The sequence below is a fragment of the Ochotona curzoniae genome, unplaced genomic scaffold (assembly GCF_017591425.1).
Source record: "Ochotona curzoniae isolate NIBS_2020 unplaced genomic scaffold, NIBS_Ocur_1.0 scaffold_4701, whole genome shotgun sequence".
In the NCBI taxonomy this organism is placed as follows: domain Eukaryota; kingdom Metazoa; phylum Chordata; class Mammalia; order Lagomorpha; family Ochotonidae; genus Ochotona; species Ochotona curzoniae.
In genome coordinates, this window is record NW_024467122.1 from 22,733,533 (window position 1) to 22,760,948 (window position 27,416).

At 38.5% G+C, this 27,416-nt stretch overlaps 1 protein-coding gene across 2 annotated transcripts in view; it reads left to right on the top strand.

Annotated features, from left to right (window-relative positions):
• The window catches only part of MDGA2 (MAM domain containing glycosylphosphatidylinositol anchor 2), a 665,568-nt gene that overhangs the window by 363,868 nt on the left and 274,284 nt on the right, over positions 1-27,416 (top strand). For both annotated transcript variants that reach the window (XM_040969572.1, XM_040969573.1), the window contains exon 3: positions 7,726-7,900. In XM_040969572.1, coding sequence (XP_040825506.1) covers positions 7,726-7,900 — 175 coding nt within the window. The remainder of the gene's footprint in view (positions 1-7,725; positions 7,901-27,416) is intronic.

Genomic DNA, 27,416 nt, shown 5'->3' on the forward strand with positions numbered 1-27,416 from the left:
AAATGTGAAGATCTGTAGCCCAAGTGGGTCCTCATGCTTTCACTTCAGCTTAGGTCAGTGTGTTCAATAACGACAACAGCAACAAGCATTCTCTAAATTCTACTGTCTTTTAGTGATGATATTTCTAAGAAAATGATTATTTAATATTCTATTACAACAGGATGTATATACCAGCATCTTTAAACAGTGTATGTGACAGTCAGACATATTTTATTTGTTATGGGGATAGTGATTGTCCATTTCCCTTTTCCTCCAGTTATGAAATGTAGCAGGAGCTATAATAGATACATACATAAATAAAACATATGTTGTCCCCTACTTCAGATTTTATCTAGTGTTCAGAAATACTAATGTTCTCATTCCCATTTTTTTCCCTGATTGGAAAGGCACATCAGATTTATGGTGAGAAGAGATACAAAGATCCTCCATCAGCTGGTTCACTCCCCGCATGGCTGCACAGCCAGAACTGCACTGATTAGGAACCAGAAGCTTCTTTGGGGTCTCCATATGGTCTTGTTCCATCTGTTGCTGCTCTCCCAGGAAGCAGGGAGCTGAATGGGAAGTGCAGGATTTGGGACATGAACCAGAGCCCATATGTGATCCTGGTGCTTGCAAAGTGAGGATTTTAGCCCTTGAGTCACCATGCTGGGCTCGCATGTTCATGTATATTTTAAGCCAGGTAGTATAATGCATCCTACTTTGCTCTTTTTGCTCAGTATTAATTTAGCTGTTTAGGATCTCTCATAGTTACATACGAAAAATGTCATTAAGGTTTTGTTAGGAATTGCGTTTTGTAAATCACTTTGATAGTTTACACATTTTAACGAGTTTGTTCTTCATTTATGAACATGGATATTCATTATTTTGTATCCTGTTCAATTCCTTTCATAAGTGGTTTAGAATGATTTATAGAGATAGTTTGTCTTTTGGTTAAAATTTACTTCTAAGCATTCTCGTTTTTGTAGCTATAGGAAACGGGAAGGTTGGTTTTACTTTTCACATGATTCACAATCAGTGTATAACTACATTGTAAATTTTTGTACGGTCATTTTTGTATTCTGAAACTATTTCGTATTTATTTGTGAGCTCTGGCATCATTATGGTGAGGTCCTTGGGGTTTCTATATATGAGGCCAGGGCATCTGCAGACAAACTAGTTACTCCCAGTTTCAATGCCCTTTGCTTTTGTCTTTCTAATTGCTCAGACTAGTCCTCCTGGCACTCTAGTTAGTGTCTTTGTCTTGTTCTGCAACTTGCAGAGGCTGCCTCCAGCTCTTCTACATTCAGTGTGATGTTGGCTGTTGGCTTTTTCATATGGCTATGAATATGTTGAGGTATACTCCTTCAATACCTAATTTGTTTAAAAGTCTTACCATTGAAAGGATGTTTAATTTCATCAGACACCATGCTGTTTTTGTAGCTAGGAAGTGACCATGTGAATTTTGTCCTTATTCTGTTTAGATTGTGTAATGCTTTTACTGATTTATGTGTGTGGAGCCATCCTCACGTCCTTGGATGAATTCCAGGTGATAGTGGTGAATGTTCTTTATCACATATTGTTGAATAGGACTTCCTACATTTTTTGTTCAGTGTTTTTCATCCATGTTCATCTAGGATATTGGCCTATAATTTCCTCTTTCTGTTGTTTCTTTGATTTTGGTATCAGCATGATTCTGGTATCATTAAATTTGGAGGGATTTCCTTCTCATTTTTGGGAATAACTTCATAACATTTGTTTTTAATTCATCTTTTAAAAATATGCCCTTATTTTTGAAATGTGTTAAACAGAAGAGGAAGGGAGAGGGATTTGTAGGAATCTTCTGTCTTCTGATTCACTGTCCAGAGAGCTGCAATAGCTGGAAGTAGGCCCGTGTGAGCATAAGGCCCTGAACAGTTGGGCCCTTTTCTATTGCTTCCCTGGGCACATTAGCAGGGTGCTGAATTAGAAGTGGAAGCAGTTGGGACTTGAGCCACCACTCATATGGCAGTCATAGGCAGCTGCTTAACTTGCTGCACCTCCTTCTCAAGTCCCAACTGAGCAGGGATATATTGCTTTATATCAGAGAGAACATATGATATTTGTTGTTCTGGTGTTGATTTATTTCACTGAGCATGATGGTCTCTAGTTGGGATTTGGTTCACACGTGGTTTAATTTCATTCTTTTTTTAATGTCTGGGTAGGTGTACCACATTTTCTTTATCTACTCTTCTTTGGACTGGCATGTGGGTTGTGGGTTTTTTGATATAGGTTTGTTTGCTGCAATCTTCCATCTTGGTACTTCTTTGGCTATATATTATTTTTTGTTATAATACTTGTTTCTATTTTCATTTGTCATGGTGATTTTTTTTAAAGTTCTTCCTGATTTCCTCCGTGATCCATATACTGTCCAGATATTTTTTCCATGCATTTGCGTGGTTCCCAGAGGTATTTGTGGTTGTTGATTCTAGTTTCATTGAACGTTGATCAGAAGAAATACTTGACGTGTTTCTGTTGAGATTTGTTTGTAGCTTATCATAGGATCTATTCTGAAAATGTTCCATGTTCAGTTGAGATGAATGTACTGCTTCTTTATTGATTATTTTGGTCTAGATGACCTATCCATTTCTGAAAATAAGGTATCAAAGTGCCATAGTGGTGTTTTATCACAGTTTGTATCTCGTTTTTTTGTCTGTTAATATTTGCTTTGTGTATTTGGATACTCTGGTATTTGGGTGCATATATATTTGTAAGTGCAATTTTCTCTGGCTAGAACAAGTGGTTTATCATTATACAATGGCCTTCCCAGTCTGTTTGTACTACTTTTGATTTAAAATCTATTTGTCAAATAGATATATGGCTATTCCCATTGCCATCTGGGTTCTGTTTGCATGAACTATCTTATTCAGTCTTTCTAGTCAGTGTCTATTGTCACAGAGGAAGTATGTCTCTTGTAAGCACCGTGTATTTGGATCCTGTTAATCCATTATGTCATTCTTTGTCTTTTGTTAAAGATTTTAAATATTAGGGTAGTTATTGAAAGGTCAGGTCTTACTGATATTTTATTATACTTGTTTCATATTTTTATTGTAGGTTTTTATTTTCTTCCCTCCTTCCACCTCCTTTTCCATCCTTCTTACAATCTTCTTTTGTAGACAGCTGATTTTTCTCTAGTAGTATACTTTTAATTCTCTTGATTACCTTGAGGTTAACAAAAAAATTCTGTTGCCTATAGTAAGCTATCATGCAATGATAACAATTTATTACTGATTAGAAACAAAAAATGAGACAGATAAAAAACCCTAATAAATAACTCTGTTTATTTACATTTGGGGCTTTTGCTGTTACTTTTTATCATATCACTTCTCTCATAACATTTTTAATAAACTAAATAATTTTTACTCTTTGTAGTCAAGATATAAATGACATAAGTTCATATTACAATATTAGAGCATTGTGAATTACTATAGTTACCCTTCCCAGCGAGTTTTGTGTGAAATGCTGGTTTTAAGGCTGGCATTGTGCAGGAACCTTAGGCAGCACTTGGAATGCTAGCATATGTCATCAGGAAGTGAGTTCTAGGCCTAGCTGTTGAAATTCTGATCCAGCTTTCTGCTAGTCTGCCTCAGAAGGCAGAAGATATTCCAAATACTTAAGGCCCTGCCACCCTTGTGGGAAACCCAGAAGCAGTTCCTGAATTTGGCCCAGCCCAACACTGGCCATTGTGTTAGTTCAAGGAGTGATCCAGTGGATGCAAGATTTCTCTTTGTCCCTCATCTTTTCATTTCCTTTATTACTCTCCCTTTTTCTTCTCCTTGCTCTGTCTTATCTCTCCATTCCTCCATTCTTCCCTCCCTCCCTCCGAGTGTGTGTGTGTGTCTCGTTTCCCTTCTATAAGGCTGCTATTAAATAAATAAACCTATAAAAGCTTTCTGTGTGAAATCTGAATGTTTGTATTTATGTGTGTTACCTTTAACAGTGAGTTGGACTTAATATTTGGGTCATAGATCTAGGCGGTTCCCATATCCTTATAGTGAAGAAAGATGTCACTTGCCATTTGCAGTGACGATGCAAAGAAATGGTGGAGTCATAAGGTGGCATCTAAGCACAAAGTGGAGATGCTAAATTGTACTAATAACTTCTGAATTCTCCAAATGCTGAAAAAAACATCAATGTCACTAAAAATCATTATTAAAACAGCAAAGTATATTTATTTTAAAATTTTGTTGTTTTTAATGTTTTCAACTGTGATTTTTAAAAATGGTCAATGTGACAAAATGGAAAATAGCGAGGAAGGTTTTGTATAGCTTACTAGAGTTCGGTGGTTCTCTCAAGGCGAATGTCCTGTACGGTTGAAAAACCACATCTTTTCATAAAATACTATCTGTGTTTAACAGAATTCTAGCAGTGCAAATGATGGTTAGCTAGACTCAATCATTTGGGAAAGATTTATTTTTATTTTAATTTGTATCAGAATTTTACAGAGAGAAGCAAATACAGCAAGAAAGATCTCTCCGTTGGTTCTCACCCTCGGTGGCTACAGTGGCTAGAGCTGAGCTGATCAAAGCCAGGAGGTTGTTCCTGGTCTCCCATGTGAGTGCAGGGTCCCAAGGCTTTGGGTCGTCCTCTACCCAGCTCCACAAGCAGGGAGCAGGATGGAAAGTGAAGCAGGTGGAACACGAACTAGTACCCATATGGGCTCCCAAAACGTGCAATGCGAGGATTTACCTACCCAATGAGCCATCATACTGGCTCTTCAAGCATTTGGTAAATAAATATTTTCTGGCTAAAAAAATAATGAGCTGACTATCTTAAAGGAATTACCTTTAGTGACTGGTGTTGTAGGTTAGCTGGTAAAACCACTGCCTGTGATGCCGGCATTCCTTATGGGTACTAATTTGAATCCCAGCTGCTCCACTTCTAATCCAGGTCCCCATGAATGTGCTGGAAAAGCAGCAGGAGGTGACCCACATATTTGTGTCCTTGTACCCTTGTAGGAGACCAGGAAGAAGTTCCTGGCTTAGGTCTGGCCTAGCCCTCATTGTTTGCACCCGTTTGGAATGGGAATCAGCAGTTGGAAGATCTCTCTATGCCACTCCCCTGTCTCGCCATCTCTCTGACTTCGAAGTAAATTAAGTAAATGTTAAAAAAAGCAGAAAGAAGATACTTTACTGCTTTCTGATAGTTATAAAATTAATATTTTCAAGAATGAGAGAATTTTAGAAAACCTGCCAAAATAAGAGGGATAGCTTACACACGAAGCCTCGTATGAAAAGACATAATAGAAAATGTGACTTTTTATGTTGTTTAGCAAGATGTGTCAGTGTTTGGAAGATTTACTGTGAACTCACTGAAAGTGTTTCCCAAATGACTAATGTATTATGTTATACAATTTTATGTCAAAGGTCCATTTGGTGTATAAAAATGCATTGATGCATTTTAGTGTAACAGTGGAAAAGTTTGCTGATACAGTTTTCGAGTTTACTTTGAAAGCAAAAGTTAATGAAAATACCTTCATGGAGTTTTAGTGTGATTTCAAAGAAAAATATCCAGGATTATCTAAAACTGCTATTGAAACACTGCTTCTTTTTTGACTAATTATCAGTGTGAGACCAGATTTTCTTTCTATATTTCACATAGAACAGCATGCTGACATTGACTGCATCCAGAAGCTGTGGTAATCCAACGAACCCTTTTTCCTTTAAGGCAGATTTTAAGAGATTTGCAGAACTATAAAACACTATCACTCATTGTGCTCAATTACTTTTTGTTTGGGGAACTATAGCTCTCTGATGCAAAAATGTTATTTATGTTGATACTTCATTCTTTTGTCAAATAATTTAAAGCCAGATTGGAACTTTCTCAGGTTGAATTTATAACACAGTGATCCTAATAGACATAAGCCGGTAAATATCTTCAGTAGGTTTAAAGAATGTAGGTATATTATGTCAAGTATTTTAATACCTACTTATCTGTAGCATAGTTCTCTATCTCCCTTTCTCCATTAAATACCCCGCCCCACACACACTATCCCCCTTTCTTTACTATATCTAACACAGTGTCAGTTTTAGCTATTGTGTTCTATTAATGTTTTTACTATTTGAAAAATGCTATCCTATTTCTATAACATTTCTTATTTGGGGCTTACCATTAGATTCTGAAATATTTGTTTTTCCAAATTAACTTGAATATTGTGATATTTAGGTAAAACTTGAAATTCCAATAAAAAAAATGTTCTATTTATTTGGAACTCAGAGACAGGGAGGGCTTTTGTCTCTTCTGATTCATTCCTAAAAGCCCACAATGGCCAGCTCTGGCAGCCAGTGTGAGGGACCAGGAACTCAAGTGAAGTTTCCACCATAGACAGCAGGAACCTGCTCATTGGAGCCACCACTGTTGCTGGCTCCTGCTGTCTTCCTTGGTTGGAAGACAAAAGGAAAACCTGGAGACAGGAATTTCCGATCTGGGACTCTGATGGGCAATATGGTCACCTTAAAAACTGCAGAGAATACCGACAGCAGAAAATGTTGATCTTTCAGTTATTGTTACGTCTTAGATTCTATCATAGGATCTCCAGGTAGAAAGACAAAATACTGTAATTATTTAAATCTTGACTTGTGACCTTCTAAACTTTGAAATTTAAAGCACAGAACTTGCACAGTTCCCAAACATCGCCCTTGCAATTTCTGTTCTTTTGATGGAGGTATTACTAATGTCTATAAACTGCTTGAAAACAGCAAGCATTCTTTGGCTTATTCACATATTCCATGGAAGTAGAAGGTGTTGAGTAAATATCTATTTTTGAAGTTTACTTGTCTTTTGTTAATCTATAAGTAACATTTTCATTTCACTTATGTTTAAAGGGATTATATTCATATTAACATTTTAATGTTGTGCAGAGGTTTTTAGATATGTTATACCATTAAGTTGAAAATTGCAGTTAACATGAAAAATAGATACATATAATGACACTGTTAGAGAAGTTTGACTCTTAAGACTTTGTGCCATTAAATGTCTGAGCAGAGCATATCTGCCAGCTATTATTCAACCTTACAATAGAAATGAACAGAAATATGTTGCATGGCAGAGACAGGGAGAGAAATAGAAAATCAAACCCTTTTTCTTCCCGTTTTCTTTCACATTACAGTAACAGCATGTAGCTTTTGTTTACGTCTTATGAACTAAGATTCACAAAATTTGAGTTGAATGCCAGTCATTATTGCTAGAAAAATGAAGTAGGTTTTACACAGCTGTGTTTAAAGCATGGTGTTTGTGATGAAATGTTTCATGATTCAGAGTGTTTTGGCAGTGTAATAGAGATGTACTTCTTGAACAAGTTTATCATTTTCAAAAATAATTACTGATATAAATTCCAATTATCAAAATAGACAAATCGTTTATGGGCTCTTTAAAGCAAAAACTCTTAAAGTAGCAAAACCCTGCTTGTATCAACCAGGTGCATAAAATTTTACATAGTCTCAATAAACTATGATGGTAATATGTCTAAACTATCCATATCAATTAGGACATTTAAAATTATGTAGTGAAATATGTCCAAAGAGAAAGCAAGTGAGCCTACCTGAGCTAAATATGTAAAATGGATCCTTCATGGTTTGAAAAACTTCCTCAGTCATTTGACGGCAGGTGCAGTATTTCAGGTCTGAAAGCAAACTCCTCAAAATGCATTAACTGCTGTTTTTCGGTGGGAAAACCAACCTAAAGTAACCATCTCTGTTGATGCTTGCTCAGATCAGGTGGACCAAAACAGCAGGAAGTGCCTCTGACAGATTCCAAGACTCAAGTGTCTTCAATGAGACTTTAAGGATTACAAATATTCAGCGACACCAAGGAGGCCGGTATTACTGTAAAGCAGAGAATGGCCTGGGGTCCCCAGCGATCAAGTCCATCAGAGTGGATGTCTACTGTGAGTAAATGTCCCAGAAGAATGGGATTAAGCCTAGTACGGGATTATTTGTTCCTGTATCATTTATTTTCTCAAAAATCATAGAGCTCAGTTTAGTTAAGCATTTACATATATGTGTGTTGCTAAAGGAGAAGTTTGTCGTAACTTTCTGATATCAAGGATGTTCACTATGGCATGTTTGGGAATTGCATTAGTGAGGAGGGAAAACATTACTAATTCTTTTAATAACTTCTCGTTTCCACATGCTTTGTGTCTCTATTTGTGTGCAGAAAGGATTGTGTTATTTAGATGGTTTATCCGTATGTGAATCCCATTGTTTTTATTTTAAAGTGGACTGAATCTGAGCAGTGTGCACTGAATTGTCTTGTGAATTGCCAAAACTCTCTAGGGAGGGTCTGTTTTATTCCAGTTCTGTTGAAAATAATCAACACTGTCCCTGGGTAATGCAGTGCCACCTGCAAAGTGCTGGTTGATTTCTTTTTTATTATTCATCTCCTTTGCCTATTTTTTTTTTGACTGTTGACAAATATAGTTAAGATGACTGGGATTTCCTTATGGGACCCAGAACAGATCAGGGTCCCAAACATTCAGTTGGATCTTTTGCATACATTAGTCTATCATTCCATTGTCTTGTTACATAAATCTTGTTTTATAAATCTGAATGTGAGATAAGACACCTTTTTTTTTTTTGCTTTTGCTTTCTTAGAGTAAATCAGATATGAATGGCAAGGGAAGAGTCCTTGATTTCTGCTTATTTGCTTTCTTTTCCTTTTCATTTTTTTCCAGCTACTTCACTGCCAGGAAAGGGCTTGAAGTTACACAGGGTCTATTTATCAGACCCGATGCTGAATCCTATCATTCAGGGGCTAGCCATCAAGTGACAGAACAATCATGATTTGCCTTCCACATTCAGGTCCTAACTTTCTTCCTGGAAAAATGGGAGAACAGCCTGTATGCTATTTTCCTTTGGAGTCATCTGGTCCCTGAGGCATCCCCTGGCGTATTTTTAAGCAACCTTCCTCCAGCATGCCATTTTCTTCCTTCCTTCATGGGTACACAGGGTGGCCATAGATGTTCACATACCAATCAAAGCATTCAATTTCCTTTCATCCTTTCTCTTTATGAAATATTTCTAGATTTCTAGCACCTTTCATCTGCATATAATTTTAAATAAAACTAAATTTATTGAACATGAATTATATAATCCTACTTTCTACAATATGTATCTCTCGCTTGCTATTATAATTTTGGCCAAGCAGTTTTAAAATATAGCTATACAGGACCCTAAACACCATTCTAAATTCTGAAAACTTTGGAGGATTTGTTTTGTGTGTTGTTTGTGGCAGGTGGGCAACTTGTTCACAAAACTTGATGCAGGAACTGCTTTGGTGCCAAAATTTGACCTCAAATAACTTGATTATAAAGATATTCTGTTTACCCTACTTCTTATGAATGATTACATGTTTTGCTCAAGAAATATTTTGATTGTAGAGTATAATCACTCATCCTGCTGTGTTCTATAAGGGATAGTGTGTGTACTGCATTATTTTTCTAAAATTGGAAGAACTGGGAAGCACACTGCACAAAGTTTTTAAATAAGGGATTCTGACCTATACTGCTTACCACAGTAGATTTGGAAATGAGATTGTACTGCTGAACTTAAATTGTATTACAAAGGGAAGAAAATCACATGTTTCAGTTTAAAAAAAAAAATACCGTTCTTTCCTCTTTTCATTGCAGAGCTTTTCAGTATTATCTTGTGCTGTGCCTGTTCCTTTCACTCCCTTTCTGTCTCTTTTCCAAAATGGTGTATGCCTTTGTGTTGTGGTTCAGATTGGATGCCTTCCTGGCCCCTGCTCCCTCTGGTTTTCCCAGCTTTCTTCACCGTTTCGCGCATGTAGCATCATCCGTGCAGCCAAGGCTGAAGGCCCTACCCCTGTCACTTTCTTCTCTTCTGAATTCCCTTGGGGCTTTTCTCAAGCCACCTGAACTTGACAAACATCTTGTTCTGTGGTATTTCAGTGAAATGTCACTGTGATACATAGCATATTGAATCCTATTTTCAGTAATACTTTGGTTACTATTAGAACATGCCTAAAATTATATTATTTGAGAAAATGGCATGTGGAATTCTGGATGCTCTGAGCACAGGCGACATCTGTTTAATAGATTATTATTCAGTGACACATCATCCTTAGCTCCAGAGTTGATCGTTTTAATGCAGAAATTCTGACACTGTTTTTAGCTATTTGTGTCTATTTTTAGATGTCTGAATGAATATGTTTCTTTTGATACTGAATGTCAAACATGCTTTAATAGCATATTTTGCTGTACAGGCAGCTAAATCTATTAGAAGAATTACCTTCTCCAAATAAAAATTGATAGACAACCAGAGGTTTTTATGTTCAAGTACGTTGTGTCTAATGAATTTTTATAACATGTGATATCATTGTTAGTATCTTTAGAATATTCTTTTTAGATGTGACAAAAAACTAATTCTAACTTTAGATCTGATGTTGCATGATTGAATGAGACACTCATTTTTGTAAACCATAAGCAAGTGGAGAGCTTTATTTTCTGAAAGAAGTTTCTGAAATAAATGAATCTTAAAAATCTGAAAAAAGCTAATTATTTCAGAAAATTCCAAGATGGGAGGATCAACTTTTGTTTTTGATTCTCTTCATTTAGACCCATTATCTACGCTGCTAATTTCTGTTTCTCTTTCTAAATGCACTCCACGGGTAGAACTTGGAACATAGGAGGACATACAGTACAAAATCCACAACCTCAAATTTGCAGGATCAGTTTTACCACAGTAAACTGAGGCATATAGATGTTGATTTAACAAAAATAGTAATAATAGCCACATATTTAGCATTGAGTTCTTATGAAACAGACGCATATGCAGGTGTAACTAATAGCTAGTACATGCGTTACTGTAACACAGTGTTCTTGGAAAGTTTTCCAACTGGCAAATCTCAGTGTTACTCATTAAATACAATGTTGCAAGGGCTGGCATTGTGGAACAGCAAATTAAGGCACAATTTGCAATGTCTGTACACGGTATTGGAGTATTGATTGGAGTCCCAATATTCCAGTTCCATTCCAGCTTTCTGCCAGTGTGCCTGGCTAGCATCAAGAAGTGATCTATCCACTTGGGACCCTGCTACACCTGCGGGAGACCAGGATGGAGACTTGGCTCTTGCTTCGTGTAGACCTACTCTGGTAGCTGAAGCCAGTTAGGCAATGCCTCAGTAAATCCCAGATCTCTAGTTTATCAGTTTTCATACTCTTGAACTGAAATCTGCTTAAAATAAAATGTCTTGCGAATCACTCATTATATAAGTGAAGCTATTTAGATCCGAAAAGGAAGTTACAGTGGGATAATATAAAATGATGTGATTTTTATTAGATGGCTGTCGTAAAATATTGGTGAAACTGTGGTGACAACTTCATCATCACACTTGGGGAGATTTTTTATTTCACATTAGCAATTCCTTCTTACACAGCTTCCTGGAAGGTTTTATAGTGGTAAAAGCTAGTCCACATAGACTTTTATAAAAGACTACAAAAGCAAATGTTTAACTTTTTACTGTTTTAATCAAGAATGCGGTATTAGAAATTATTATGATGATGTTTCCCAATTTCAGAACTTACATTTTATTTTGAAATAAATCATTAACATTTTAGTAATTGAATCCTTACAGTCTGGTAGATGTCATAGCCATGTAGTGATGTAAATATTTCATTTAAAATCTAATGTCATCCTTTATACAAGTATTTCTGATCAAACATGGATCAATTATAATTTTTCAGGTGCTGAGAAATATTTTCTGAGAATCTGAATACTAACAATAATAAGAGAAACCTGTAGACTATACTCTACTAAAACTCAACATTCCTTCTTTCTTCTCTAAGAAGCCGTGCTAAAACAACAATAAGGGAGTTAAATAGTGACCTGGACAATGCAAGCAACACATCCAGAGTATCAGAGACTCCATGACAAAAAAAAAAAAATCAAATGAAAGAGTGTTCAATCCTCAGCACACCAAATCAGACCTCTCAGTGTGGAGGGCAGAACTACACACTCATGCTGTGGAATCCTTGAAAAGCTCAAATAATCGGAGCCACCAGCTGGCTGTTAGAGGAAAACATTGTGGGGTCTAAAAACGCAAGAATGGTTGAAAGCATAAGTTAGACTCATACACCCACGTCTTCCGTGTTGCCCGCAGTGCAGTGTCTAACCCACCCTGACTCCTGCAGCCTGCCTTGTCAGGAAACCTACAATACTAGAAATAGATTTCTTATGAAACTATGAGCTAACACAGAAGAGCCAGCTTATTGTAGTTGAATCAGTTAGTGAGTTCACACTTTGGTAAACTCGGAGGTCTCTGCTCTCATTTCGTTGTAGGAATCCTGGTCCTCAAATTTAATGCCATCTAAAAGGAGATGGGGTAGGGCTCATCACTAGAAAAAAAGTGATAAATCTAGGAAAGAATGTTAAGTCTGAAAACCGAGGGTCTTCTCAAAGAAAAGTCTAGACAGCATTAACGCCTTTCAAAAGATTCAGAGCTGGAAATTAAAAATGAATTTACATTAAGAATCCCTGTGTAGGAGTCTTCAAAAAGTTAATGGGAAATGTTTATGATGAAAAACCTGTGCGTAGAGTTTAGATTTTTTTTTTTAACATTAAAAATAAACTTAATCCTGTTTTTCACAAACTTTGAAGTCCCGTTGGGCATGAAAAATAAAATCTCCTATTGATCAACAGAGCTACCAACAAGCTGTTTTGCAGTAATTCTTAGATGTGACTGTGTCAGTAGCCAGACATTTAAACAGTTTTTTGTATTTTGTTTAACAAACAAGAGAGAGACGAAGACAAAAAAAAATGACAGAAAGGATTTAGGAAATAAGCAAAAAGGCTAAGACCTAATATACAAAGCAAGCCATTATTGTTAATATTTGTAACTAAAATTCTCAGAAAAAAATACCTGTGTAAAAATAATAGGAACACATAAGCAAGGGACTTTCCAGTGATTTAAAAAAATATTAAAAATCAGAAGTGTTAGCAATAAATTTGAAGGTGTCTTAAAGAACAAAACAAGCCTTAATGATCAAAGGGATATTGCATAAAAGAACGTAAGAAATGTGGTATTTCATTAATAAGGCCAAGTAAGTTAAAATGAAAATGAATTTTTTTAAATGAAATGTCCAATCATGGGTGGAAATATGGTTTTAATTAGAAAGGGGACATTGTGGGCCTTGTGCAACATTGTAAATGAAGTCCACATGAAAGAAGATGGATGAAGAGTTTTAGAGCAGTAAGAGCAAAGCAGAGATCTTGAACATTGCAGATGAGTCTTAATTTTTCTAAAAAGTCTAAACATAAAAGAAAAATAAGGATCAAAATGGCACATATCTTCTCAGTAGAAATCTTGAGGTTAGAACACATGTGACCCCAGTGGTGGGCAACTGCGTAGCTCGTCTTGTATCTGGGCAAGTGTTACACAGATGGTGGACATTCTGGGCCTGGTTAATGCCACATTTGCGTTAACTATACCAGTTTGCCATCATAGTTGCCTACTCTGTTTTAAAGAAATGTGGGGAAAGTGGGAAACCGCAGGCTGGGACAGGCCACCCTTGCCCATCGGCAGGTTTGGGGAAAGGGAGCACTACAGAATGCCTGGGTAAAGGGGTGTGGGGATGACTTGGAGTGGGAGCAGCTTGAAGGCATGATTTCCAGGGGAGGAATGTTATCTGTGGTCTTGCACAGAACAGACCACTGCATTCACAGATAGAAGAAACTGAGATGGAGAGGATTAGTGGGGAGAAACGGGAGCTTGTCTGAGTTAGGCCAACACAGACCACCTTCCGGACCACATGGAAGATCTGTGGCCCAGCATCACGTGGCCGCTCCCCGACCACTCTCTGCTCTGATTCTTCTGGACCAATACTGTAGGCTCGCCCAACCTGGCATCCCCTCCCCATACACTCAGCTTTTGCATGTGCCAACACAGATCTCCCACGTGGAGGAGAATCAGCAAAATTCTGAAGCTCATATTTCATGCGAAACTTGAGCAGTAAAGTCTTTGTCCCTGACTCAGGAATCTCCTATGTTCCCAGCATTTAAGAAATGTGGCACATTTTTACATTCACCACCAGGATGAAACAATACCGGAGCTATCACAGTCCTTGGCCCAAGAGGGTTTTCAGAATGGAGAAGGATGTAATAGGTGTCCTTTACGGAGAGAAGATCTGGGTTAAGGGCATGGAAAAGAGAAGACAGTTTTTCGAGGAACAGTGGTTAAAATAGTGAGTTTGAAGTTGAAAGGAGTTCATTTTTTTAAAACTTTTTTTTTTTTTTTGAAAGGCAGAATTAGAGGGAAGAAGGGAGAATGAAAGAGAGAGCGCATGAGTGGGAGACATAAACACACACACACACATGCAGATCTTCCATTGCTGGTTTTATTCCCCAAATAGCTATAATGGGAGGGGTTGGACCAGGACAAAGCCAGCAGCTTCATTCAGGCATTCCATGTGGGTGCAGGGACCCAAGTGCTTGGAGCACCCATCTTCTCCAACTGTCAGGGCAACATTAGCAGGAACTGGGCATTGAACCGGAGTTCAAGTTGGTTGGTGTTGCAGGCAGTGGCTTAGCCGCTGCACCACAGTACTGGTCCAGGAGAGTTTGATTTGAAAGGTTGGCTGTTAAATTGGGTTGAAGTTTTTACTGCTAATTGACTCAGACACTGTGAATTATGACCTGCCACTTAATATAAGATGTAAAACAAGAAATTATAACATGAACGCCTGCAGAATTATTGACGAGCAGTCTGTATTTTAATTGCTGGTGCTGTAAGCTCTGAGAAGCAGTGGCCACACCTTGTGAGCCCCACTCTGTCTTTGCAGGGGCTGTGGCTTGGGAGGAAGAGAGAGTATGATCTCTGTAGACTAAAGTAATTCCTCACCACCCCAGATATGTTACCTTCAGATTCTTGAGGACACTTGAATTTCTGGGAATGTGTTCACCTAATTGTTTCACTTATTCCTGGCCGTGACTGTGTTGTCCACAGGGTAATGGAGGTCGCACGACTTTAAAGGTTAGGGTTTGATTAAAACGTTATTTTTAATTCAAAAAGAAATTAGATTCAGAGGCATTAGTTTAATAAGTTTTCATACCTGCAGCCACTCTTCATGCTGAAGACAGATCTTTGCCAATATCTGTTAAGTATTTGGAAGGCATTCTTATTGCTAACACACATCTCCCACCTGAGTTTCACTCAGGTAGATTGCTGCCTTACATTTCATTCAGAACAAGCAGTGATCTGCTTTTGTCCTTGTCGGTTAGATTTTTTTTTTTAAATTACATTTTCACCTAAGAAATTAGTGGGCAATTTGGGTGACTATCAATTTATTCCATGAACGCAATTTACCAGTGTTACAAGAATTAAAAACTGCACAGGTTAAGATTATTGACAGGGATTTAAAAAAATTTTTTTATTGGCTCTATCAACAGTGACTTCTGGACGGAAACGTTTAGGAGTAGGGTAGACCCACTAAGGAAAATTCTGGAAGCATGGCAAACCATGGCACAAAAATAATGCCTCTGATCAATCCAATTAAGTATAATTTTCTTACCAACTACCCATCTTTTCCAAACATCAGCATTGGGTTTAGAAGGTCTTACAGCTGTAGGTTGTGGCAATTACAATGCTCATTAAAATTAGTTGCTGTTGTGGTAATTACCCTATTAATAGAGTCAACACAGGATTGTGCAACTTTTTTTTTCGAAGCTCCAGATGAGGAATGGCTGATGAATGTTGTTCATTGGTGATGCACCCAGTCTTGCTCCCAAGGAATGTTAGCTTTCCTAATGGAGGAGCTCGTTCCTCACACCCGAGTTCAGCCCTGTCCTTGTTTCTTACTCAGTGTAAGTGATTTTAAGTCATTTGAACCCCATCTGTAGGGAGCTGGTTGTTATCCCTTCACTGCGGATGAAATGTCCCTTTGTAGGTGTATTCATTGAACACCCACTGAACTCTGTCCCACGTCCTACAGCCACAAGGAGAATGGCAACTGACAGCTTTCCCTCAGTACTCTGCACCTGTGCCAACTACTTTTAGGTTGCTATCATTCAATCTGATTCTGAAAATCATAGGCATGCTGTGAGTCTGCTGGACTAGGGGCCCTGGCAGGCCAGTCCCAAGTCTGCTGGTTTGCAGTATTAATTAAAGACCAGCTACTTGCATAACAGATTGCTAGAAGCTCTGGTATGCAATCAAGCTGAAACACAAAGCCTTTGGCTTGAAGAACTTAATAATGCAGTAGAGATTTGCAACATAGACATAAGAAAGAACTTGGTGAAAATTTGACCAGTGAATCTAAAAAAAATGATCTTGCATTCTAAAAGCAGTCATGAAAAAGTAATAGAATTTCTGACACTAATTGGAACTTGTTCCCACCAAGTATATCAAAGAATTTGGGATGGAGATATATCTATATAATTATTTTATTGATTTAAAAAAATCCATTGCTTATTTTTACGGGAAAGTCAGAGTTACAGAGAAAACTAGGTTGTATTTGAAGCATGAAGAACTCAAACTGGTGCCATGTATGATGTTGGCACCACAAGTAGAAGATTACCCTACTATGCCACTGTTCTGGCCCCTGTATCAATGTGATTTTTTTTTAAAGAATTGCATATATTTTTGTTTTGGAAGGCAAAATTGTACAAGGAAAGGGAGAGACAGAAAGAAGGATCTTCTGTCCTCCGGCTCACTCCCCAAATAGCTGTAATGGCCAGAGCTGAGCTGATCCGAAGCTGAGAGCCAGGAGCTTCTTGTGGGTTTTCAATGTAGGCATATGGGCCCAGAGACTTTAGCCATCCTCTTTGCTTTCCCAAGCCACAAGCAGAGAACTGCATCAGAAGTGATGCAGCCAGACATGAGCTGGTGCCCATATGGGATGCTGGCACTGCAGGTGGAAGCTTGTCTCCATTGTACTGGCTGCTCATTTGATGTATTTTTAATATCAAGATTGTGTTTGAGGTGAAAGTTATCAATTCCTGAGCATACTTTTTAAACTAAAAAGTTGCAGTATCTTTCACAAAGCTTTCAGCCTATGCTAGCCTGCTGCTAATTTGCTTTTGCTGGGTTTTTTGTTTGTTTGTTTGTTTGTTGTTACGGAGAAAAACAGCTCACCTCTAAAATTACATGAAAGAGGGTTCTCTTTCATGTAAACCAATTTATGAATTTAAGTGGTACTGTAAAGAATTAAATCCATTGTTAAACTGAATACAGTGCTGTTGTGAACATGGAGCACGGGCTGTGTGGGACTCCTTAGCCAAGGGTTAAGGGAGCACCTGCTGTGGCTGAGTCAGCTAGAGACTGGAGATTAGCATCCCGTGTTAGGATTTCCAGTCATGTCATGAACCGTCTGAGTCTGGCTTCCTCCCTTGAGGCAAAAACTCCCATTTTCCACTCTGCCCTACATACACTTTTTCATTACAACAAGTGGAGAAGGAATATTATCTGCTCAAATCAAGTGCGCTACTAAAATGGCTTGGGTTTTCTTAAAGATGAGTATATGTAATATTATTTTTTACATTTTTTTAATCTGACATCTCTGACTCATGCAAGATAAAGTAAAAGCTAGAGTAGTAACCTGTTACTGATTGTTTTAGAACTTGAGGCCACTTTCTGAGCACATACTTTAAAAAAATGTGTTACAAAATCTGTGATATCTCCCTTTGTAATCAAAGCAGTATTAACAGGATAAGTTGATTTAAGGAGGCCTATATGTTTGAGAGGCATGGAATAGAGACCTGTGGAAGAGGAGGGATGGAGAGAGGGGTGCTCTCATCCACTGCTTTATTGCCTGGCAATAGCAGGTGGAACCAGGAATTCAATCCAAGTCTCCCAAGTGGGTGGCAGGAGCCTACTTACTGACATCAATACGTGCTGTTTTGCAGGAGGCACACTAGCAGGAAGCTGGGGTCAGATGCCAGCTAAAGGCTCACACTATACCTGGGAAAGTAGTTGAGGACAGCTCAAAGCCTTGGGACCCTGCACCCGTGTGTGAGACCTGGAAGAAGCTCCAGGCTGCTGGTTTCAGATCACCCCAGCTTCAGCTACTGCAGCTGTGTGGGGAGTGAATCAATGGATGGAAGATCTTCCTCTCTGTCCTCCTCTCTCTGTATCTGACTTTGCAATAAAAATAAACAAATCTTTTTTTTTTTAAAAAAAAAGAAAAGATGGCAAGATTCTTGTAGAGTAAAATAGAGAAAGGGTAACGGATTTCATAATCCAATTGCGCATGTTTTTCTATTTTGCACCTTCTTACATATAAGATGAGAAGGCCTTTAAATTAAAATAGCATATTTTCAAACTCTGGGGCAAGAGTTTCAAAAAGTTTTTTTTTTCTTTGATAATTGAATAAAATAATGCTTGCCAAATGTCAGGGATGACATTTGATCTTGCCTTGATATTTCAAACTTTCAGAAAAAAAAAAATGACCCCTGTTCTCTTGAGAGTGGAAAATTCTGGTTAATACTTTTTAACTTCTGAAACCTACTGGTGTGACTCAACATGAAGGACTGAAGTAGCTGAAATGTAGTCTCCTTTCAATCTGTTCAACTGCATGTGAAGCAAAAACATTGCAGTTGACTAGAGGGTGCTGCTGGGTTTTTATCTGTGGGCCCTGGGTTTGCCAGCAACCTTAGAATACAAAAATCCATGTGTCCTGAGGTCACTCTGGCAGATATCCAGTCAAGACCTGAAGATGGGCTATGAGTGAAGTAAACACAAACTTCCTTTAATTTCAAACATTTTTCAGGTGTTGTTTCTACTCTTATCTACAGTTGCTCTGCTGTGCCAGTGGAACTCAAAAGTTCTTAATGCTACCCAGCTAGAACATAGTACCCATGAGTCAGCTTTTCCCCATCTCCCCCTCCCCAGCCTCTCGTATCTACCATTATACTGTTTAAATTCTGTGAGATTATCCAGTCTTCAGCCTCTGTGTATGGACAAGATCATGTGATCGCTTACCACTTTGTAGTTGGCTTGTTTCCTTTATCATAATGAGACCACCGGTCTCATTTGTGTTGTTTCCAATGACAAGACTTCACAGTTGTGTAGGAGGAATTATAGAACTGTACATAAAACATCCTGGAAGTGTATTAACCCATATTCTGTATGTTGACTGGAATGTTTTGATGACTTATACTATAACTTTTTATTTTCCTAAAAGTCTGCAAACAGAAAGTAGGTGTAATCTTTTGCATTATTTGAAATACTCTGTTCAAATGACCAATTCAGTGGCAAACTTATGGTGGAGTGTAAAATCTTGTTCATGGAGGTCCTGATTAGTTGCCAAAGAGTACTTGGCAGTAAAACCAAGATGCTAATGTTTTTCAGGAAATAGATTTTGAGGTTTTTTTTTTTTTTAATTTTGTCCTTCTTTAGACTAAGGCCTCTCATTTATGCTTTCTGAGTTCTTAGAATAGGTGTATATTTTAAAATCTGCATCTTATATTTTAAAATCTCCCTCTTCCATTGCCAGTCTTATGTATGCAAGATAACAATAATGTTTGCATTCCAAACGTGTTTTACTTCCTAAACAATGTGGTCTTACAAATTTTCTCAAAGCATAATTCAAGTAAAGTGATGGCTTGTGTCCATGTATGCTTTAGGACGAGTTGAACAGGTGCCTCTATGATCATAGAGCAAAGTGCCAAGAGAGGGCAGTATGCTGCAGTCAGAAAACTGAGTTACAAAACAAACTGTGTCTTCCTTTTTTCTCTTTCTGAATATGAAGCAGTGTTTTCAGTGGGAAGCTGAGATCTGGAAAAGAATGCCTCTGAACAATACTGCTTGTGGCAGTTAAATTCTGCTTCGTATGGTACAGTTCATAGTGGGTCATTCAGTATTCATTCAACAAACAATCATCAACTGACTTCTGTGTGCCAGATTCCAAGTGAGTAAATGTTGGGAACAGAATGGTAAACAAAGCGACACAGTTCATTTATCAGTGAGAGCAAAATCCAGCATTGCAGAGTGTAGTGATTTGCTGCAGCGGCTGGCGTGGAGGGCAGTGTGAGGAATCACGGCCTCATGTCTGCTTTTGGCACTGAGGATTGCTCATTTCCAGATTCACCGATGAGACTTGACGCATGTGCCTCAAGATCAACAGATTGGATTCACACATACTTAATCCCTCTTAGTGCTTTTAGTTTCTTTGATTTGGGTGTGTATTTTAAAATATTTTTAAAACATTTGTTATTTTCTGAAAGGCAGAACTATATAGAGAAAAGGAGAGACAGAGACGGAGACACAGAGACAGAGAGAGAGAGAGATCTTCCATTGACTGCTTCACTTCCCAAATGGCTTCAAAGGCCAGAGCTTGGCCCATGCGAAGCAAGAAGCCAGGAGTTTCTTGTGAGCTTTTCTTGAGCACAGCAGCCCAAGAACTTGAGCCATCTTTGTCTGCTTTCCCGGGACACAAACAAGGAGCTGGATTAGAAATGAAACAGCCAGGACTTGAACCAGTGCGCCTATATAGAATGCCAGCATGGTAGGTGAGACCTTAACTTGCTATGCCACTGCACTAGCCCCCAATGGGCTTTTGTTCTTGATAAATTAACAGAAACATTAACATATATTTGTAATACACAACATGATATTTTGAGGAGTATATGCCTTGTGATATGGAACCATAACAAATGAACCTCTATCTTACCTCATGTTACCATTTTGGTATATTCCTAACATCTATTCTCTGCTTATTTTGAGAATACAGTGTTATCATTGGCTGTGGTCACCATTCGGTATAATCTATCCCCTGAATGTGTTTCTTCTATTTAATATGGATGCTGTTGGTAGAAATGTAGGCAGTGATTATGAGTATGGTATGAACATTCTTTAAAATATTAAAAGTAAAAATACTTTATGATCTAGATATTCCACCATGGGTTATATAGCTAAAGGAAATGAAGCCAATGTGTTGAAATATCATTCATGTTTGTTGCAACATCCCCCCATGATATGAAATCAGCAGAAATATCCATCAGGGATAAATATATAAGCCATTGTTTATATACAGATTGGAGCAACTCAGAGTTACAAAACATGAAATCCTGTAAGTCCCAACAATAAGGATGAATGCAAGGGGTGCTGTATTAAATAAAACTAAGTAATGCACAAAGAGTTAGGTACTCTATCGTCTCTTCTAAAGCATGTAGAAGTGTAGAGTAGAATGGTGGTTATCAGAGGCTGGGAAAGTGGAGGGTAGTTGTTGGCAGGTTGTTGATCTATATATTTTTTCATTGAAACCATATTTTATATCAATCTGAAGTAATATGAAAATGTATAAGTCATATTATTTGTCCCCTAATAAGTTACAGTCTCTTTTAAAATAAGGATAGATGTTAGGCCATAAGTACAAAATTGTGTGTTACAACAGACTGAGGAAAGAAAGAGTTTCTGAACATTGTAATGATTGAAGAAACAACTTAAAGCTATTAAGAAAGAGTAGCAAGTGTAGGTGTGAAGAGTACTTATGAGTGGGAAAATAGGGCTGCGTATGTGTTTATAATATACACCCGGAAACAAAATTCACACCCATACAGATGTATACATGTATGGAACACACACATGCATGCGTATATCAATGTGTGTGTGTGAGTTTGTATAATGTATACACTTCATTAACATTACATTTAGCTGTGTATCAATGAATTCTGTAGCAAAAACATTTGTTCAACAAGCGGATGTTCACCATCAGTCATGTGCTGGGCACGGGGATGATAGAGGACCGTTACTGTGTGGGTGCGAACAGCGAGCCAAGCTGCGTAGTTCCCATCCTGCCTCTGCAGCTTGTCAGCGGCATACGTTGCATAACTGTGTGATCCACATAATTCCACTCTGAACTTGAGGTACTGAATTTTCTCATTTTTAAAAATTGGAAATAGCAATATGAATGTCGGCCTTCGTGGGTTGTCGTGGAGCTAGAGAATGTGCTGTTCATAGTTGAATGACCAGTAACAAAGTCAGGAGTTGGAGGACTCAGTTCTTAATAGCTCTTGACAGGTGCGACAGGAGGAAGGAGCTCCAAGAACTGGCTCATGAATTACAGGTGACTCAGTGCCTGGAAAGTGGCTCGCTCTTAAAAAAATGAAAAAATTGGGAGTTTAATAAAAGACTTCCCAGGGTAGTAATTAAGAACACTTGGGTCAATTAGTCCCTTTACCTGAAACAATCCAACTGAATTGTGTGACCAAGGCATAAATGCCTGAACCCCTTACCCAGGAACACTGATGGCGTCTAACCATAGGGGTAGGGGTATTTGAGTATTGCAGTTTCTTCTACTAACATTGATCAGCTTTTTGCTGTATGTGAAAACAGAACCCTCTAGAAGAAGTTTCTATTTAAATCCTATCATTACAGTAAGTAAGTGTTGAATCGTGAGCAGCTTCTTACTATGTGAGGATTCATTATAGGATATCTCAAATGATAAGCGTAATGAAAGGAAAACAGTAGAATCTATCCTATTGGTTTAAATTGTTACTTTTGTTTTGGTGTCAGATTCCATCATATATGTAAAAATTGTATCATAAATACTATTATTTTCTAATAACAATAATAAAATATATTTCTTAAAAAAGGATTTATTTCAAAGACAGCGTAACAGAGAGAGAAAGAGATAGAGAGAAAGATCGTCCAGCCATTGGTTCACTCCAGATGACTATAGAGTTGGGATTGGGCTAGACCAAAGCCAGGAGCTTTGATATGAACAATATAAAGTAGAGAGGAAGTTTTGGAGGAATGAATATCCTTAAGGAACAGTATAAACAGTATAATAACAGTGTTAATAAAGTAAGCAAATGCTGAGTTGGGATTTGGGGAAGATTCTACAAGAGAGTAGTTATTGGGCCTGGCACGGTAGTCTAGTGGCTAAAGTATTTGCCTTCCATGTGCCAGGATCCTATATGGGCACAGGTTCATATCCTGGCTGTTCCTGGGCCCGGCGCGGTGGCGCAAGTGGTTAAAGGTCCTCTCCTTGCGCGCCCAGGATCCCATATGGGCGCTGGTTCTATCCCTACAGCCCCGCTTCCCTTCCAGCTCCCTGCCTGTGGCCCGGGAAAGCAGTCGAGGACGGCCCAAAGCTTTGGGACCCTGCACCCACGTGGGAGACCTGGAAGAGGCTCCTGGCTTTGGATCGGCATAGCATCGGGCCGTTGCGCTCACTTGGGGTGTGAATCATCAGACAGAAGATCTTCCTCTCTGTCTCTCCTCTCTGTAGATCTGACTTTCCAATAAAAAAATAATAAAAATGAAATCTTTACATATCCTGGCTGTTCCACCTCCCATCAAGCTATTTGTGGCCTGAGAAAGCAATCGAGGATGGCCCAAAGCCTTTGGACCCTGCACCCGCGTGGGAGACCTGAAAGAAGTTCCTGCATCAGATCGGCTCAGCTCTGGCCATTGCGGCCACTTGGGGAGTGAACCAGTAGAACTATTGAAAAGTCCCTGTCTCTCCTTTTTATTAATCTGACTTTCCAATAAAGATAAATGAATCTTGGGGGAAAAGAATGAGCAGCTGCTGTCAGGCATTGAGAAGCTGGTTTCCTTGGAGGAGAGTTAGGAAAGGGCCCTGAAGGTTCATTCATTTTGATGAATATGTACAGTAGTGAAGAAGGGAGACCTAGGTAGGAAACGGAACTATTGGATTGACAATCACAGAGATGAAGGTCCACGTAAGAATCTATTTAGAAATTGCTTAAGTGAAGTGAAAGTGACCTTTCTTACAGTAGAGGATGTTAAATATGGGGCACTGATGATGGCTATAGCAATGACGTGGGTATTGCAATCAGACTGTCAAGAAGCAGCAGGATTCCAGGTGGAAGGAGAAATCAGAAACTGGGTGTGGAAAAGTAAAGAAACCATGGAGTGTTCTGGTTAGCAGTGACTGTATTAAGACTAAGGAAGTGGGGGTGGAAACTGCCCTGAGGAATGGCATGCTCATCCTCTACCTATTGCACCAGCGTCCCATATGGGAACTGGTTTGAGCCCTGGCTGCTCCACATCTGATTCACATCCCTGCTAATAGCCTTGGAAAGCACTGGGAGATAACCTAAGTCATTGGGTCCCTGCACTTATGTGGGAGACCTAGAAGACCCTCCTGGCTACGAATTAGTTCAGCTCAGTTCACAAGTAGATGGAAGATCCCCCTCGCTCCACCTCTCTCTCTCTCCCTCCCTCTGCAGATCTCTGCCTTTCAAGATAAGTATTAAAAAAAAAAAACAGATTGAGGAAAGGAAAGAGGTGGCAAATATGAATAACCAAAGCCATGTCATATGAAGTGTGACATCAAATTCTTTCTGCTTTCATAAAACCCCCACCCTTTCTTTTTTGAAAGATTTAATTTTATTTGAAAGGTTTAAAGTGACAAGAGACAGAGAGCGAGGGAGATAGAGAAAGTCCATGTTCTGGTTAACTCCCCAAATGATCGCAATGGCCAGAGCTGAGCTGTTCTAAAGCTGGGAGCCGGGCCCTTCTTGCACGTCCCCCATTTGGGTGCAGGGGCCCAAGGACTTGTGCCATCCTTCTCTGCTTTCCCGAGTCATAAACAAGGAGCTGGATCAGAAATTAAGCAGCTGGAACTTGACCTAGTGCCCATATGGAATGCTGACACTGCAGGTTGAGAATTAGCCTACTGTTCCACTACAACAGCTCCAAGCTTAATCCTTTCTTTAGAAAGAATGATTTTAGATGATATTTTCTGTCATCAATTCATTATTCTCACAATATTCTAATTTATGTTTAGCCCTGTTAATTTTTGTAACTGATTGTTTTACTCAACAGAAGCATAAACTTTAAATGCCATATGTAGAAGCAACTAGTGCTTTGTTTGTAATAAGCCATCGTCCATTATTTATGTTTTCTTCATTTTTATACTGATTATTTTCATTTTTGTACATAATGTAGATGTATCAACCTATTAACTTGAACACCAAAAAAATATACAGATATGTGACAACGATACTGTAGTACTGTTATAGCTGTTTATTCTCTATTAGTGTTATTGCCAATGCAGCCACATATTATATTTTCCGTAGTATGTTTAAAGAGCAGCAGCTGTTTCTCACAATGTTTGTGGTGGTTTACACGAATTTCCTTTATTTTGTATTTTTTAGGACTTATTTAATTTGATTTGAAAGGCAGATTTTACAGAAAAGGAGAGAGAGATCTTCAGTTCACTGCTTCACCTATCAAATGACCACCATGGTCAGAGCTGGGCTGGACCGAAATTGAAAGCCAGAAGCTTCTTCCAGGTCTCCCCTGTGTGTGCAGCGTCCCAAATACTTGGAACCTCTTCCCTACTGCTTTCGCAGGCCACAAGCAGGGAACTGTGGAAAGTGGAGCAGCTGAGACATGAAATAGTGCCTGTTGGGGATGCTGCTGACACAGGGGGGACCCTTAATGCAAGAGAAAATTATTTAACTTATCCTAATGATGTCGGTTAAGTTTTCCCTTAAAACAAATACCTAAGGTCAGAGAGCTTATTTTCCTTTCATTAATATACTATTCTCAGGAATTAATTAGCTTACAAAGGGAATTTTGTATATAATTAGCCTATATAAAGGGACTTTTAAAAAACTATTTGTTACAACACTATTATTTGACTAGTGGCATATTTATATAACACTAGTGAGATTTATATACGTATATTTAACTGTTTTGATATCCTCTCTACAAAAATGCATACTTAGATGCCAATATTAATACTAATTGTATAAATATGTAGGAGTAAGTGTCAAAGTGGGATACTTAAGAAACCTTTATAGAATAAAAATTAATCTTAACAAGTGACTGCTCTTTCTCTGCATATGGATTTTATTTGAAATACAGCTTTTAGTGTAGTGTCGTCCTGTAGGTGGCGCAGTTCCCTGATGACTTTGGGTTGATGTGCGCAGGTCTGAAGAGTCTGCACTGTAGCCCAGAGGTGGAAGGGACTGTGTGATTTCCACACCAAGGCTGCGTCCTTTCCGGGCTCCTTGTCCCTTAGCTGGCTTTGAATTCTTGTGATAGCAGTTTACATTCTTATTCAAGACACACAAAAAAAGTCAGTGGACTGCTTGAACTCATTGTTCTTTATATGCTTTTTATTTCTTCTAATTATCAGTTTATTTCCTGGTTTGATTATCAGGAGACACCTTAGTATGAAGGTGGTTAAACATCACAGATGTACATCTGAGTTAATTCTTTATCTGTTTCTCGTGGCTCAGTAAAATTGGTTCATCAAACATGCCCTGCGGTGAGATGAAATAGATAATGGGCTTTCAAGTCTCCATATTTGGATGAAACATATTTTGGGGAAATAAAATTATAAGTGAATTTGAGGATTTAAAAGCTTTCCTCATTATTTAAGAGTATGTTCTGTGTTCTGTAATTAAATCGTAGTGTTATCTTAATAATACTGCTGAAAGGCAGGTTCTTTTCACGGTAGTTTAGTGTGTAAAAAAATATTGCCAAACTTTATGGAAACTTAAAGACTGAGACATAACCTTGGAAAATTGAAGCACAGGTCGACTTCACATGAAAAGGAGATGATTTCAAGTTGGATGAAGAAACATTTTCAAACTGTTGATTTTAAATAGAGTGTCTGTTTTCTTCATTTGACTGATTCCCAAGGTTTATGCCGAAGTGGAGAGATTCTGCTTTAAGGTAGAGGAGTGAGAACTCAGAGCCCATGTCTTCTCTCTAACACATATCATATCATTCTCAAATAAATAAAATGAGAATCTGATATATTGTAACAGGAGACAAGCAACTTACCCCGTGTCTGTTTAAAAGCTAAGTGACTGTAGGAGCGCGGAGTATGTTTAAAGTCACACTTCATTATGAAGATTGGAATAGCTGGAGAACCTTGCAAATTTATCAACGAGAGGAAGTAAGACAAAACAGAGAGCAAGAGCGATTCTGACCGTTGCCTGCTTACCTGATTGCATTCCTAGGATAACTGGAAGCATCAGTATCTATGGCAATCCTGTAGCTAGATTTCCAGTCCTTTCATTTTATTGTAGGTGTCTGGCTTACCATGAGCTAGTCGCTTTTCTCTATCGGCTCCAAATGCTGCTTTGAAACTGCTTCCTGGAGAGGGCCCAAGGGGCTGGTTAACCTAGCTGAATGAGAGCTCTCAGTGCTCCCTCTAATGCAAAGGAGTGATCCCAGCATAACTGTTCACAGCAGCTTTCATGACTGAAAACTGTTAGGAAAAAAAAAAAGGAGAGGGGATGGAGCAAATTGATCAGACACCCTGATAGCGATCGCTTCCTTGCTTTCTGCTGCATATTCTCAGCTCAAGCATCAAGAGAACAGGTTCTCCATCCTCAGAAATCTCACGGGGTAGTGTGAAAAATGCAGAATGAAAAGAAGTGAAGTCACATGGTTAGGATCTGTGACTATCGAATGTGTGGGGTCCCATTCCTAATTTCACCTTAACCAGCTATAGGACAATA